The sequence below is a fragment of the Octopus sinensis genome, linkage group LG24 (genome assembly GCF_006345805.1).
Source record: "Octopus sinensis linkage group LG24, ASM634580v1, whole genome shotgun sequence".
Classification (NCBI taxonomy): Eukaryota; Metazoa; Mollusca; class Cephalopoda; order Octopoda; family Octopodidae; genus Octopus; species Octopus sinensis.
Window position 1 is genome coordinate 30,722,901 of NC_043020.1, and position 14,646 is coordinate 30,737,546.

General features: G+C 37.9%; 1 protein-coding gene and 1 long non-coding RNA gene across 5 annotated transcripts in view; both read left to right on the forward strand.

Annotated features, from left to right (window-relative positions):
- LOC115224125 (ADP-ribosylation factor GTPase-activating protein 2) overlaps positions 1-14,646 on the forward strand; it is an 84,367-nt gene that overhangs the window by 52,467 nt on the left and 17,254 nt on the right. For all 4 annotated transcript variants that reach the window (XM_036512952.1, XM_036512953.1, XM_029794929.2 and 1 more), the window contains 2 exons: positions 866-994; positions 1,682-1,849. In XM_036512952.1, coding sequence (XP_036368845.1) covers positions 866-994; positions 1,682-1,849 — 297 coding nt within the window. The remainder of the gene's footprint in view (positions 1-865; positions 995-1,681; positions 1,850-14,646) is intronic.
- LOC118767791 lies at positions 1,856-8,586 on the forward strand. Its single transcript, XR_005003707.1, has 2 exons — positions 1,856-6,061; positions 6,274-8,586. It is a non-coding gene; the product is annotated as an uncharacterized LOC118767791 (long non-coding RNA).

Genomic DNA, 14,646 nt, shown 5'->3' on the forward strand with positions numbered 1-14,646 from the left:
GTTTTTTTTTTTTTTATTAGTGACAGGATTTTTGCAGATGTACCCAGATTGGGGAAAAAGTGATGAAGTTGATATTTATAAGGTGGCAAAGTGTGGACTGGAAGGGAGTTTTTCAGTGGATTATTATTGTGGAGTATGACTGGTGGATAAAATGTTAGGAAAGTGGTTGTTGAGAAGAGAGATAGTAAAAGTGATGGGAGGAGGAGAGTCTAGTAGGGGAGGGTTTGAAATGCCACTACTTTTGGTGACATAGGTCAAAGTGGTGGCGGTAGGAGTGATACTTCTGATTTAGTGAGCCAAGAAATGTCTGTTGAATCTTATCCTCCTCTACAGTACAGTATCACATGAGACTGCATCAGTCAATCAATCCAGAAACATGGTATTACACAAATCATACTAACCTCCTCTACATTAATTTAAACCCTTTAGCTTTTGGTTACTCTGTCAAATAGAGCACAAATGGAGCACCTGATTTGGTTTCATTGGGAGTCTCCAGTGAAGAGTCTTATCATATATTCAGGTGTCTGAGTGACTGGCAAAAGAGAGAGAGAGATAGTATATAGGATTTTGTGAATGAGCATTGAGCAATATGATGCTTTAAAAGAATAATTAGGGGAGTGATAGTGATATAATGTGAGGTCCAACTGTTGATTTTGGACTTAGAGATCACCTTACGACCAGAAGTCCTACAATTGCTGTTGAGTAAAGATCAGATATCAACTTTCATACCTTTCAGAGTTTTTTGCCATATTGTTATATATATATATATATATATATATATATATATATAATTTTCTATCAATGTGTGTCAGTAAACTATTTTTACTTGCTAAATAATACTGTTGTCTTGTTCTCTCCAATTCAGTGCCTCGATGAAATTAGCATATCAAGATATGAAATTAGAAAGGAAGAAAGAAGAGGAAAAATTAAAATCTTCTGACCCCCAAAAAGCAGCTCAACTGGAACGGCTTGGGATGGGTTTTTCCGGTAGTCGGTGAGTGCTATTCTGTGTGTGTATTTGTCTATCTTTTGGTATAAATTTCTTTAATGAATTCAAAGTGCTTCTTAGAGTGTCAAGCAGGTACAAGAATGACTGTGTGGTTAAGAAGTTTATTTCAGAACCGTGTGGTTTTGGGTTCAGTTCCATCATGCAGCATCTTAGGCAAGTGTCTCCTACTCTGGCCCCAAGCCAATCAAACCCTTGTGAGTGGATTTGGTAAACAGAAATTGAAAGAAGCCTCTGTGTTTTTGTGTTTACCCTTGTCTTGGCATCCCAAGGTGGTTTTAAATGAGTGTTACCATCATACACATAATGTTGTTTGTTTCCAGTCTTCCATGTAAAAATATGTTTGGCCGTGGGGGAAATATCACCTTGCTTGGAAACAGGTGAGGATTGATGACACAAAGAGCATTTAACCGTAGAAAATTTGCTTCAAAACATTGTCTGACCCATGCAAGCATGAAAATGTGGACATTAAATGACGATGATGATAGTGATCACCTTATTACAGACTTTTATTTACTTCATCACCTCACCATTTTCAAAGAACTTTCTTATTACAGTTTGCTGCATGATTGCGGGGATTTAATTTTTTTTTTACTTTTATTTCAATAACAGTAATTTTTGTTTTCTTTTTTCAACTGATTTTTCATTTTTTTTTTTATATATTTGTTTTTACAGAGGGGTCAGTCACTCCATTCTCTCAGACATGACCGTCATCGACCAAGAGACACCAAGTGGCCGGACATCAAATTCCTCTAATTTGGATAGATTTGAAAGCAGCCAGAGTGGTCGCGACTTTTTTGAGGATGAATTTGACAAGTTAGGAGGCTTTTCTTTAAGCTCTAAGTAATTTCCATTCTTTTGCTATATATTTCTATATTTTTTACACTTTTTTATAAATGTTTAGACTAAGCTATTTTATTGTGTTCTGTGCAACTAGTCCAACTTCAAACCCCACTTCTTTTTTTCTGTTTTTTTTTTTAAATTATTAATAAATTTTAGAATAATTACTCTATACCATTTACGGTTTTTAAAGTTCAACTATTGGAAGGCGGGGATCAAATTAATTGTTGATTTGTGATTTGATTGTAAGCCTCTAACACTTAAACCAGCCTTATCCATTCCAAACATTCTACTTATTTTATGTTGAAATTGGCCAGATCTGGCGTCTTGCAGATCTGACCCAACAATGTCATTCCAAAATAATCACGGCATCAAAATCTCAAAGCCATGAGATAATCCCATGATTAATTCAAAACAATGTGAATAAATAAGCATTACATTCGACAGAGTGATCTGAATGCTGAAGGGGTAAATGCAATGTGGTGGTGGTGGTGGGGGGGAGGGTCAGTTGATAACTTGGTCATATAGGGAGCATTAAGTTCTAATATATAAACTTTAAAAGAATTTAGGTCCCCAAGTGGGCCTTATATTATTGAGGAGTTTGTAGTTGTGTGGCAATTTTCAATTTCACTAATACAGGAGGCTGAAAAGATTGGCCGTAAATGGGCTTTACTCTTCTAAGTGCGAGAGTACAGTATCGGTCAGTAATAGCTTTAGCCATGAACCTGGCTGGTCAGCAGACAACCATGTTTGAATATCATTTCTAAGCCTTGTTTCCAACTGGCTGTAGTAATATTAACAGTAGTAAATATAACCTGTATAGTTATAGTAATAATATTAGTACTTGTTACCTTTGCTGAAGAATCTGAGCACTACCAGGTGAATTCATAAAGTTCTTCACCACCAAAATATAACCTGGGGCATTACAATATTCTGGATAATTTACGTCTTTTGACTTTGCAAATTGTATTGATGTAGAATGCTGTTGACCAGCCTCTCAGTTTCTCAGGTTTTATGAGAGTAAATGGCTTTTGATTGCTCAGGATTATCAAGCTTTGAGCTGTTAGCTTCTTCTTCTTCTTCTGGATTGATATTACTGGTTCTGGTTTCAACTCCTGGTGTTTCTGCTTCAAGATCATTCACAGGTTCCTGGCTGCATGATGAGATATCAAACCCAGTCGGTCTATCAGAAAATTGAGTGAAACTGAACAGCCTCGCATGAGGCATGGTGTTAGGGGCTGTACCAAGGAAGGAGCGAATCGGGTGCAGAGCATCAAGGAATACGTGCTTTTAGTGACTTGCACTCAATTCCTTGGACTTCGGTGCCAAAGTAATGGTTTTCCTTTAGGTTGAGTTGAGCCTTTCAACATGACCATTCCCTGCTGGATTGTATGCGGTCGTCCAGCTGGTTGCTATGCCTTTATCATGGAGGAATTATCTCAGTTCAGCTTACATGAAGGCAGCACCACAATTAGAATGAATGAAAGAAGGGAGTCCAAAATCGAAAATAGTTGGCGGAGATAACAAATGACAATAGCAGCTGATATATCTGAACATGCAAACGCAAACAGAAAGCAAGAAATTTTTTCAATAATTGTGAGTAGATTTGTTGTGATTAGTGGATGGGAGTGGATCCCTTGAAGTCTACATTTAATCTCTCAAACAGCTGAGTTGCCATCACAAGTTTGGCTGTTGTTGGCACAGAAAATCTAGGCTTCAGTTCAGTGCATGCAGGACATTGAAATGTTATAGATTTTAGATCAGGAGTGGAAAATGGTTGATTCTTTGACCACATGAAATGGAGCGATCACATCATGCCTGGATGGCACAAGGAAACGTGGAGCTGTGTAAGGTCCACAGGGGTAGAAGATGCAGCCTTGTTCTCCTTACCCAGCCAATAAATGACATCATATTTGAAACAATACAGCTCAATCCTCCAACAACAAAGACAAAGTCAAGAACGGCAAGGTCTTCTGATGAAAGTCAGGGACTGAAGATGAGCTCCAATCAGGTAGGGTTTCCATTTATGAAGCGCTGCTTCAATGATGGCATAAGCTTCCTTCTCAACTGAGGACTGGTTCTGTTCACTGCAAGTAAGTGTTCTAGAGAAAAAGGCTACAGGTCTTCCATTCTGGTTCAAGGCTGCAGCAATAACAATATCAGAAGCATCTGTTTCCACAATCAAAGGTATTTGGTGGTTGACAGTGACCAAAGTAGCGCCTTCAATCTCTGACTTGAAGTTTTGGAATGACTGTTCAACAACATCAAGGTGTGGGGAAAATCTTTTTATGTGTCAAGGGTGCGATTTCCTCAGAGATCCAGTGAGAATAATAAGCAAATTTCTATGTTTCTTTCTTGTGCTTTGGCATCTTGAGATGGGAGCTTGCATAAGCAGTGGAATCATTCTGGATCAGGTCTGATTACCCCTTTGGACACTTTGTAACCCAGGAGCATGATAGTCCTGGCAGCAACGACTGTTTTCTTATCATTGAAGATTCGTACAGCCTGTTGGAATCTTTCACAATTCTCATCATGTTTTCTTCTGTTGCGCCTGCGTATTGTGACACTGTCAACGTAGGTTAAGGTATCCTCTAGTTTTGTTTGCTTGATAAGATTATCAATGATATGTTGAAAAGAAGCTATACTATTTGTGACTCCAAACAATATACAATGGAATTGATACAGATTCCCACATACTTCGAATCCTGTAAATTTTTTCTCCTCTTTGCATATAGAGATCTGACGATAAGCATTCTTAAGATTGAAAGGGTGAATATTTTGTAGCGAGATATTTTCTCAGCCAGTTCATTGATGCATGGTGCAGGGTAGGCATCGAGTTGTGCATATTGATTGATTGTCTGGTTATAATCAATTACCATTCATCTTTTGTGAGATTCATCACTGGCAACTAAAACTTGCACCCTCCCTGGAGAATGGGATGGTTCAACGAATTGTTCTGACAAAAGACAGCTGACTTCACTTTTGACAAATTTCTGATCCGGCAATGACAGGTGCCTGGACTTAGTAGCAATAGGTTTGCAATGTGGTGAAAGCGACCTGAATTGTGTAGGAGTGTCAACATGTCACAAAGTGAAAATGGAGGTCTGAGACCTCCAAAGGCTGTGTTTACTTGTTCATACTGTTTCAAAACATCATGCCCAATTAAGACATGTGAGCAAAGCCCAGGTAAAAATGAAAGCTTCACACCGAGGTAATCATTGTCATGAAAGACCAATTTAGCAAAACAGTGACCTTATGTAACGCTTGACCAGGTAGTAGAGGCCATTGAAATCAGTGTTTGATGGATACACCAACCATGTGAGTGTACCTTATGAGATCATACATAACTATCAGAGCTTCCAGTATCAACCAGAGGGTTGAGTTTCACACCATTTATGTACACTTTAAAAACAGCAGAAGATAATGTTGCAGGAAAAGCTGCAGAGAATATGGCAAACAATGTGGGATTTGAGTATGTAACAAAGTATTTGGTCCTGCATACCCTCTGGAAGTGACCGACTTTGTTGCAGGCTTTACATGTCGCTTCCCAGGCTGGGCTCTTGGAATGTGGGTGTTTGTTGTAACAACAGGAAAAAACATTTAGGTATCATGTTTTGGGCTGAGAGGACATGCAGTATAGGATTCATTGGGGGACTGACTGACCTTAGGTAACTTGAAGATTGAACCTCTACCATCTCCTGCATCGATACTTGGATAAAGGCCCAATCAAGATGTAGGTTGTCCTGCTCCAACAACCGTTGGCGTATGCTACTAGAATGCATGCCACTTATGAAGGCATCTCTTACAGCTTCGTTGAGATGTTCAGTAGCCAAAACAGCTTTGTATCCAGTCTTTTGCCAAAAGTTTGTGCTTCTGGAGGTATTGATCTAAACTTTGTCCATACTCCTGCTGGCAAGTCTATAACAGGTGATATGCATACACTACATCAGTGGTTCGCGACCTGTAGTCTGTTGACCCCTAGTGGTTCACAAAAGTAGTACTGGGGGTCTGTGAACTAAATTCAAAATTTCATATCTATATAAACATAAGGATAACAATATCCTGGGGTCCGTGGGAAAACTCATTTAAATAAAAGGAGTCCTTGCTAATGAAAATTGGGAACCACTGCGCTACATTCTTTGGTTTCACGTATAGTGAAGTAAGACTGTCAACCGCTCTGGTGTCCATGATGCAGTCCGTGATATATTCGAACACGTCCTGGCCAATGGGATTGGTGAGCCACTGCAATTCATTCTCTTTCACTGCATTGAGTGAGTTTAGGTAGTTGGTAAAAGTAAAATGCTAATGCAGAAAGGTGAGGCTGGGTCAATGTCGAAATGTTCCAGGTGTAGCACCTTGTCCATTTAGAAGAGTAAATTCCAGTAATGTAGCAATTCTCAGTTTAATTAATACAGGAGGCTGAAAAGATTGGCCGTAAATAGGCTTTACTCTTCTAAGAGCAAGAGTACAGTATCGGTCAGTAATAGCTTTAGCCATGAACCTGGCTGGTCAGCTGACAACCATTTTTGAATATCATTTCTAAGCCTTATTTTCACTCCAAAGCCTCGTTTCCAACTGGCTGTAGTAATATTAACAGTAGTAAATATAACCTGTATAGTTATAGTAATAATATTAGTACTTGTTACCACACAGTTTTAACTTACTGCCTCTCCAAGGATATGGGATCTTGGTAGGAGTGAAGCAATTTATTTAAAAGACTCATGAAAACGTAGATCTTTGTTTCTATCCATTATTTTGTAGACACAGCAACAGTCCTTCTCTTCTGAACCATATGGGATTGGCTTTCCTGTTCTGTTTGAAATAATAATGTGCTTGTTTGTTTGTTTTAGGTTTGGGGGGGGGGGGTAGTACTTTTTATCACCATCACAGAACTGCTTGTATGTTTCAATATGTTCAAAAGGTTTTAGTAAAATATACAGGCTTCACTATGTGGTGAAGGAGTGTACTTCCCAAGCAGATGCTTTCAGGTTCAGTCCCTCTACATGGCAAGTGACTTCTACTAAAGTCCTGAGCTAAACAAAACCTTGTTAGTAAAATTAGTAGATGGAAACTGAAAGAAGCGCATCATATACGTGTGTGTGTGTGTTTTCTTGTCCTGACAGATAGTTGTAAATGAGTGTCACTGTCATACAAGCAGTGTTATTCATTTCCAATTTTCTGCAAAAATGTGTGACCATGAGGAAATATTACCTTGAGTGGGAATAGATGGTAGCAGAAAGAGCATCCAGTCATAGTTTATTCTGCCTCATTAAATTCTGTCCGGCCTACACAAATATGGAAAAGTGTACGTTAAAAAAAGTGATGTTCACTGCTGTTCATATTACAAGGTACTTGATGGGGGAATTTAATCTAAATGTCCCTAAATATAATATAAATATCAACTTGTCTTGTAACAGGCTGACATTAAGGAATTGTTCTGTACCTGCTCAGTTCACATTAGCCATTAAGAATGGGTGTCAGATCATGTGCAATTGTTACCAGGGGTAGATTAGCATTTTATTTGTGGGAAAAATTATCTCTCAGTTTGCTTAATTTTGATATGATGCAACTGAAGGCAGACACCGACCCTTCATGGGCATTTTATGCTTGCAATAATGAATGTATGCAATTTCATTGTTTTAATGTAAAGTCTCTACTCCTGGATTTATAAATCTATTTGGCTGATTCATTTTTATAGTTGATTAATTAGTATGAGAGGTGATATTAATTAAGTTGTAAAACTATTTCCTCCTGAAAAAATTATGTAGCTGCCTAAATTAAAAAATTTTGAAGCCCTAAATTCCTGATAGTTAAAAAAAAATGTTTTTCATACCAACCCTTTACAAAGGAAACATGAATCTCCTTTCCTCTCCCTTACACGATTATCCAGCCTGTCTAGGATGGAGCACAATGAAATTCACACACACACACACACACACACACACACACACATCTATTCATTCAGTCATCATACTTGCACATGTCCATTCACTGGATGGTTTCAAAACAACAAAAAGGTATCTGCATTATAAAATCCAAATGAATATGTACATCACTGTAAGTTTAGTTGCTCTCAGAACTAGGAAAAATATGTCATTTTAGACACAGGTTATTCAACAGATGTCTGCTTAAAGGACCTTAGACCAAACTGTAAGATTTTTTTTCCACTCCTCATACCAATTAAACTTACTGTAATTTTCATCTCTTGGACTGTTGGATTTTTTTACTATTGTTATTGCCAATGCAAGGCTTTTTCCATCTTCATCAGATTCTATATTTTAATCCTAAACTACATAATAGACAAAGCTTCATCATCACCAACACTCACCATTGTTGCCTCTGCCATGACTGTCGCACCTCTAAAACTGGTTTACTTCATAACAACCTAGATTTAAACCCACTCAATGCACTTCTCTCTCCCCTCCACTTCTTCCTCCGGTTCCTGCCTCTCAGGGATATTTCATACCCCAATATATTAGAGACAATGGAAGTGATCTTGGTGCATTAGCATATATATATCTATGAACTGTTTCAGAACCATTACGGTCTCTCGTTAAGTACCTTGCTTCTCTGAGTTCAACTGCCAGAACCAACTTTGCCTGTTATTTCTTTCAAGGCGTTAGCAACCCACATACCAGTTATATACTTGGGTTAGTTCAGTCTATAAAATCTTTCTGCCCTTTTTGCAAAGAAAATAAAATAGGTCTTGTGCCTAAAAAAAAAAAAAAAAAAAAAATGGTCAATGTTGTTCTTTGTTGTTGTTTGTTTCACTGCTCTGAAATTAGCTTTTTTTTTAATTTAATTTTATTTTCAAGTTTTTAGTTTGATTTAAATATTGATGAGGTAAGGTATAATAATAGCTGTGAGGTTTAAGTGCTGGACTTCTTGACCACATGTTCATAAGTTCAAACCTTACTTCTGCCATTGTGTTGTGCTCCTTCTATTATTTTGATATTATAGAGAGAATAAATTCCTCTCCTACTTCCACGTTACATGGTTAGCTGCAGGAAGGGGGTGAGGGTGCCTAGCTTGGAAAAGAAATAGGTAAAAGTTGCAATATGGATTAAAACTGGGGAAAAAAGAATCCATCTAGTTCTATTTTATTCACCCCCCCCCCCCCTATTTTCATTGCCTGTTTTTCTTGGAAGGTTGCAGGGGTAGAGTCTTTAGGCACTGCCAACCTTCATTAAACTTTCCTACCGGATTCTGAACCATTAATGGATATTACCTCTTGGACCTACCTGCTTTGCAGTACAAAGATCTGCAACCTTTCTGCTTCTGTCTCAGAACAAGGTGTACATTGTGCTGGCTCTTGATGGAAAATGCAATATATTTTTCAAACAAACCCCTCTGTCTTAGGTTCAAATACATCTCCTGTTAACCTGTGTGACAGACAATGAATAAAAATATCATTTTTAAAAGCTTCTAAACTGCCTTTGTATTTAATTAAGTTTACAAAGCACTCAGTGTTCCATTAGGACAAACTGTATTTTAATTTTATTGACCTATTTTGAAGAGAGGTAATAGCAGGTAGATGTAGGGATCTCCTCTCTGTTGTAAAAAGGGAGAACAACTCAAATATTGACATCCTCCACATCTTTCCACTTTGGAGTATAACAGCTGAGGTCCAATATTATACCAAGTATGACTCATTGAAAGGATGTCTATGTGGTTGCTCGACCTGCTAGAGACAGCAGCCAAAAATCTTCAAATCATAGTTATCCTTCTGTCTTTCTGACCTGCTAGAAATAGTGGCCAAAATCTCTTTCAGAACATACCTACACTAATTTTCACTGGATATTCTGACTCTCAATGTACCATCAGAATAAAAGACAGATCATTGCTTTTCGTAATAGATCAGATCTGCTGAACTGGAGCAGACTTGGGGCTACACAGCAGGTTCAATAAACTCATTATTGTCACTTTTACTGGCTTGGGTTCAAAAGCTGCCCCTGCAGCCATCAGTGCTTTGAGAATCAAAACCTGTGAAGCTCACTGTAAGTCAGTAAAACAGAAGAGTTTGATGTTGTTGTTTAAGCACAGGTCAGCCCTAATCAAGTGAACCTGGGATCAAAAGGGGACTCTCACCATGACCATCCCATTTCTGTTTCATCAGTGATGTACATCAGACCACATTATCTAAAATGTGTGATTTGAGGAAGGTTTAGCTGCTATTTCTTACAGGTTGACTGATTACATAGAGGTGCCATCATTGACTTACGCTTTAAGGTGTTTTTGTTGATATTCTTGTCGAGTTGTTTCAGTCAACTCCATTTGAGCAAATGAGGTTCAGGCAGAGCTGGGTGTGAAGTATTTACAAATCTCACCATCTTTGTCATTTTACATTTTTCTGTTTTTTCATCCTTGCTAGCATGGTTTGCAGGATTCTCCCAGCATCTCGCTATTTCTCATGGTTCTTTAATATTGGCACATACAACAAGAGACAGAAAATAAAAGAACTGCCAGTCTTTCTTGTTTTGGACATGGCTATTGCTAGACACCTTTCACTAACTACTTCACAGTATGGACTTGGTGCATTTTGCTATGGAATTAATTGAGCTGGCAGAAACGTTAGCGCGCCGGGCGAAATGCTTAGCGGTATTTCGTCTGTTGTTACATTCTAAGTTCAAATTCCACCGAGGTTGACTTTGCCTTTCATCCTTTTGGAGTCGATAAATAAAGTACCAGTTTCGCACTGGGGTCGATGTAATCGACTCAATCCTTTTGTCTGTGCTTGTTTGTCCCCTCTATGTTTAGCCCCTTGTGGGTAGTAAAGAAATATAATACTAAAGATGTTGTCTGTGACAGGACTACTTCCTTCTGATCTATATTGACTTCTTGCTTTGTTTTTTGTTTTTTTCCCTCAAATTATTTTTTCTCCTAGATAGATTGCTTTCACAGCAACATGTGAAGTGAGTCTCTTCTATTCAGTTTCTTTTTTAAAAAACGACAAATTATATTTCTTTAAGATGTAGACACAAACATTAATGGATATATAAGACAAGTTAAGAAGTTTAATGTAATATTCAATTCTTGATATGTAACATAATCTAGTAGCAGGAGTTTAAAAACAAAATCAAATATTTGAAAAATGACTGAGTACCTTGGCAAACCAAAACCAGAGTACCATTCCAGTCCCTGATATGGTCACAAACTTTCTTTTAGAAAAGGCTTCAACACCATAGTATAATCATTACTCTTTCACTTTTGTTTTTCACAAGTGATGGGGCTTGTACAAGAATTAACTTCAATATTTTTTTTAACCTTTCTCTGCCAGTATGTCGGGGGTGCAATGTCCATTGTTGCCACTTAAAGCCTGTGGACCTAGTTTCATTTTTCTGTTATTATTTGCTTCACATCTGTTGCTAGAGTCTCACAAATACATGGTTATTATGTTTGTCAGTTCACCTTCTTTCATAAACCTGCTGTTGTGCCTAATCAATAATGAACTAGTCAAGGAGCCTCTCTACAAGAAGTAGAAATAGCAATCAAAATTCCTTTGTTTCACACTATCATTTCTTAGAAAGGAAGGACAAAGATTAATGAATGTAATCCAAAATATATTGCCTATAAGAAGAAAAAAGGCATGCCTGGGATTATGTCTACCTAATCAAGACTGGTATCACTTTTATTTGTTTTGATCCATTTGTATTTTGTACAGCCCTTATTAACCATTCATTGATCCCCAGTTTCTGCATCACCCACCAGATAAGGGATCAGGGGACCCTTTCAAAGGCTTTCTCTAAGTCCACAAAAGCCAAGTATAGGGGTTTATCTTTGGCTAGGTATTTCTTCTGCAGTTACCATATCAGGAATATAGCATCAGTGGTGCTTCTACCTAGCACAAAACCAAACTACATCTCATCTAAGCAGACTCTCTCCCTAATTAGTTGGGCTATGACCCTCTCCATGACCTTCGTCACCTGATCCAGCAGTTTAGTACCCCTGTAGTTATTTCTATCTTGAGCATCACCTTTACCTTTGTAGCAGTTGGCTATGGTGCTGCTACACCAGTCATTGGGTATGACTCCATCATGAACTACCTGGTTTACAATACAGGTGACTAGGCCATAGCCCACTCTACCAAATATTTTAAGCATTTCAGCAGTGATTCCTGATGGGCTTTTCCTGTCTTCATACCCTTAATTGCTTTATCTACCATGGTGCTGTGTATTTGGATAGCTGGTCCTTCTACTGGGTCAACATTTGGCAGGCTCTCCTCCTCCCATTCATTCTCCACGTTCAGCAGTCTTTCATAATGGCTTCTCCAACTAAAACAATTCCAGTCAATTTCTTCATCAACCATAAGGTTGAGAAAAAGAAGGGACGATACGAGGACAGACAAAACAAACGTTGGGGTCAGGGTATCAAATGAGATGAAACGTATGAATAAACAAACAATTAAAATATATACAATTAAATGAGAATGAGTGATTTACAAAAAATGAAACGGAGGATGCGGTCGACCCCAAAATCCACATACTCACACTGAAGACTTTGCTTTCTCCTTTTTATGGCAAAGCAACAGGTAGGAAGAGAGAGAGAGAGGTGAAGACTTGGTTGTGGACTGACACTTAGTCTGTCTGTCTGTCTGTCTGCCTGCCTCTCTCTAGATATGTGTGTATGTTTGTATGTATATGATTTTGCATGTTGCTGTTTTGTATTCCTTTCTGACCTTAAACTGCTATTAAAGGCCCAACCACACACACATTTGTTTAAACCCATTTCAACTGCAGCCATACACCAAAGAACCTGGTGTTTTGCTCCAAAGTTTAAATTTTGAATTTGTTTCCATTATAAAATCACATCTTTCGGCTTCAGAATACAACATTGTCTTTTTCTTTCTATATTTTTGAAGTTAGAATTTCTGGCTCATTTGTTGATGTCTCGTCATTACACATCCATATTACACATTTAAGATCAGGGAACCAGTTAGGGGCCTATTGGATCTCTCTCGGCATACCAGCAAACCACAAAATCGCATCAGCCAGCATCACCAGTGACTCCAAGCCCATCATATACATATATATGTGTGTGTGTATATGTCTGTGTTTGTCCCACCACTACCATTGCTTGATAACCGATGTTGGTGCATTTGCATCCCTGTGATTTAGCTGTTCAGCAGAAGAGACTGATAGAATAAGCACCAGGCTTACAGGGAATATGTCCAGGGGTCAATCTCTTCAACTGAAGGGTGGTGCTCCAGCATGGCCACCGTCAAATGACTGAAACAAGTAAAAGAATACCAGTAAAACGTTCTGTACCACTAAACCAAGAATTTTCTTTGAATATATGTATGACATATTCTAAGGTTAAATAGTAATTCCGTTTATGTTTGTGTAACTGAGATATTTTGGTCGGATTATATAGTCATTGGTGTTACATTACTTTCTATATTCTATAACTCTCACAATATACTTTTCTAGGCATGAAAATTTTGTGGGGAGAGGGGGGTAGTTGATTAGATCGACCCCAGTACACAACTGGTACTTAATTTATTGACCCCGAAAGGACGAAAGGCAAAGTCGACCTCAACAGAATTTGAATTCAGAATGTAAAGACAGACAGTCATAATATACAAACATTTCTCATGGCATCAGTACACTCTTTACAGATGCTTACATTTTTTAGGTTTTGCATGAATTTTTCATGAGTCCAGTTAGTTATTATTATTAAATGAGCTGGCTGAGTTGTTAGGATGCTTAGTGGCATTTCATCCATCTTTACGTTCTGAGTTCAAATTCCGCCAAGGTCCACTTTGCCTTTCATCCTATTGGAGTCAATAAAATAAGTACCAGTCAAGTACTGGGGTCGATGTAATCGACTAGCCCCTCCCCACAAATTTCAGGCCTTGTGGCTTTTAGTAGAAAGGATTATAATTAAGGCAGTGAATGGGCAGAAATGTTTATTGTGTCAGATTGAATACTTGGCAGCATTTCTTCTAACTCTTCTGAGTTCAAGTTGACTTTGCCTTTCATCTTTGCAGGGTCAATATAATAAAGTACCAGTTAAATTTGAAACCATTATTATTTTTAGGAAGCAACCAGGCAGAATCCTTAGCATCCTGGAAAAAATGCTTTGCACCATTTTGGTTGTCTACGTTCTGAGTTCAAATTGCACCAAGGTTGACTTTGCCTTTCATCCTTAAGTTCCAGTAAATTTTATTGCAGTCATTCAGTTTGAAATCAAACCTTTTACAAAAATAAGCCAGGAACCTTAAAAATCTCACCAAATTTACCATTGCCATCCCCACACCTGTTCCTACCCCCACTAATGCCTTTCTCCCCAATGCCACCTGCACCACCTATTCCACCACCACCACCACCACCATCTGCACTGCTATTAATACTTAAGTTATTTCACCTCCAAATCTTTACTACCCCATTCTTCTTCTTCTTCTTCTTATTATTATTATTATTATTATTATCATTATTATTATTATATTTTATTTCTTGGAACTTTCAATCTTTCTTGTTCTTGTTAATTTTGTAAAAGAAAGTGGACTGCATCCTGTTGTCAAAGGTCTCACAGGATCTCTTTCCACAAATTATAAGACTCAGTACCTAGGTGTTAAAGTTCATGGAAGATTATTATTATTATTATTAATAATAATAATAATAATAAAGTTGGGGTTGATTTACTCAACTAATGCCCTTCCCCTCAGAATTGTTAGATGTGTTCTTAAATTAGAAACAATCATTACATGAACTGTATGGTTGTCATATTTGGCTGCTATGCTAGACATAGCAGCCAAATCTCCCACATACCATTGGTTAAGAATAAATGAAACAGATTCTGGT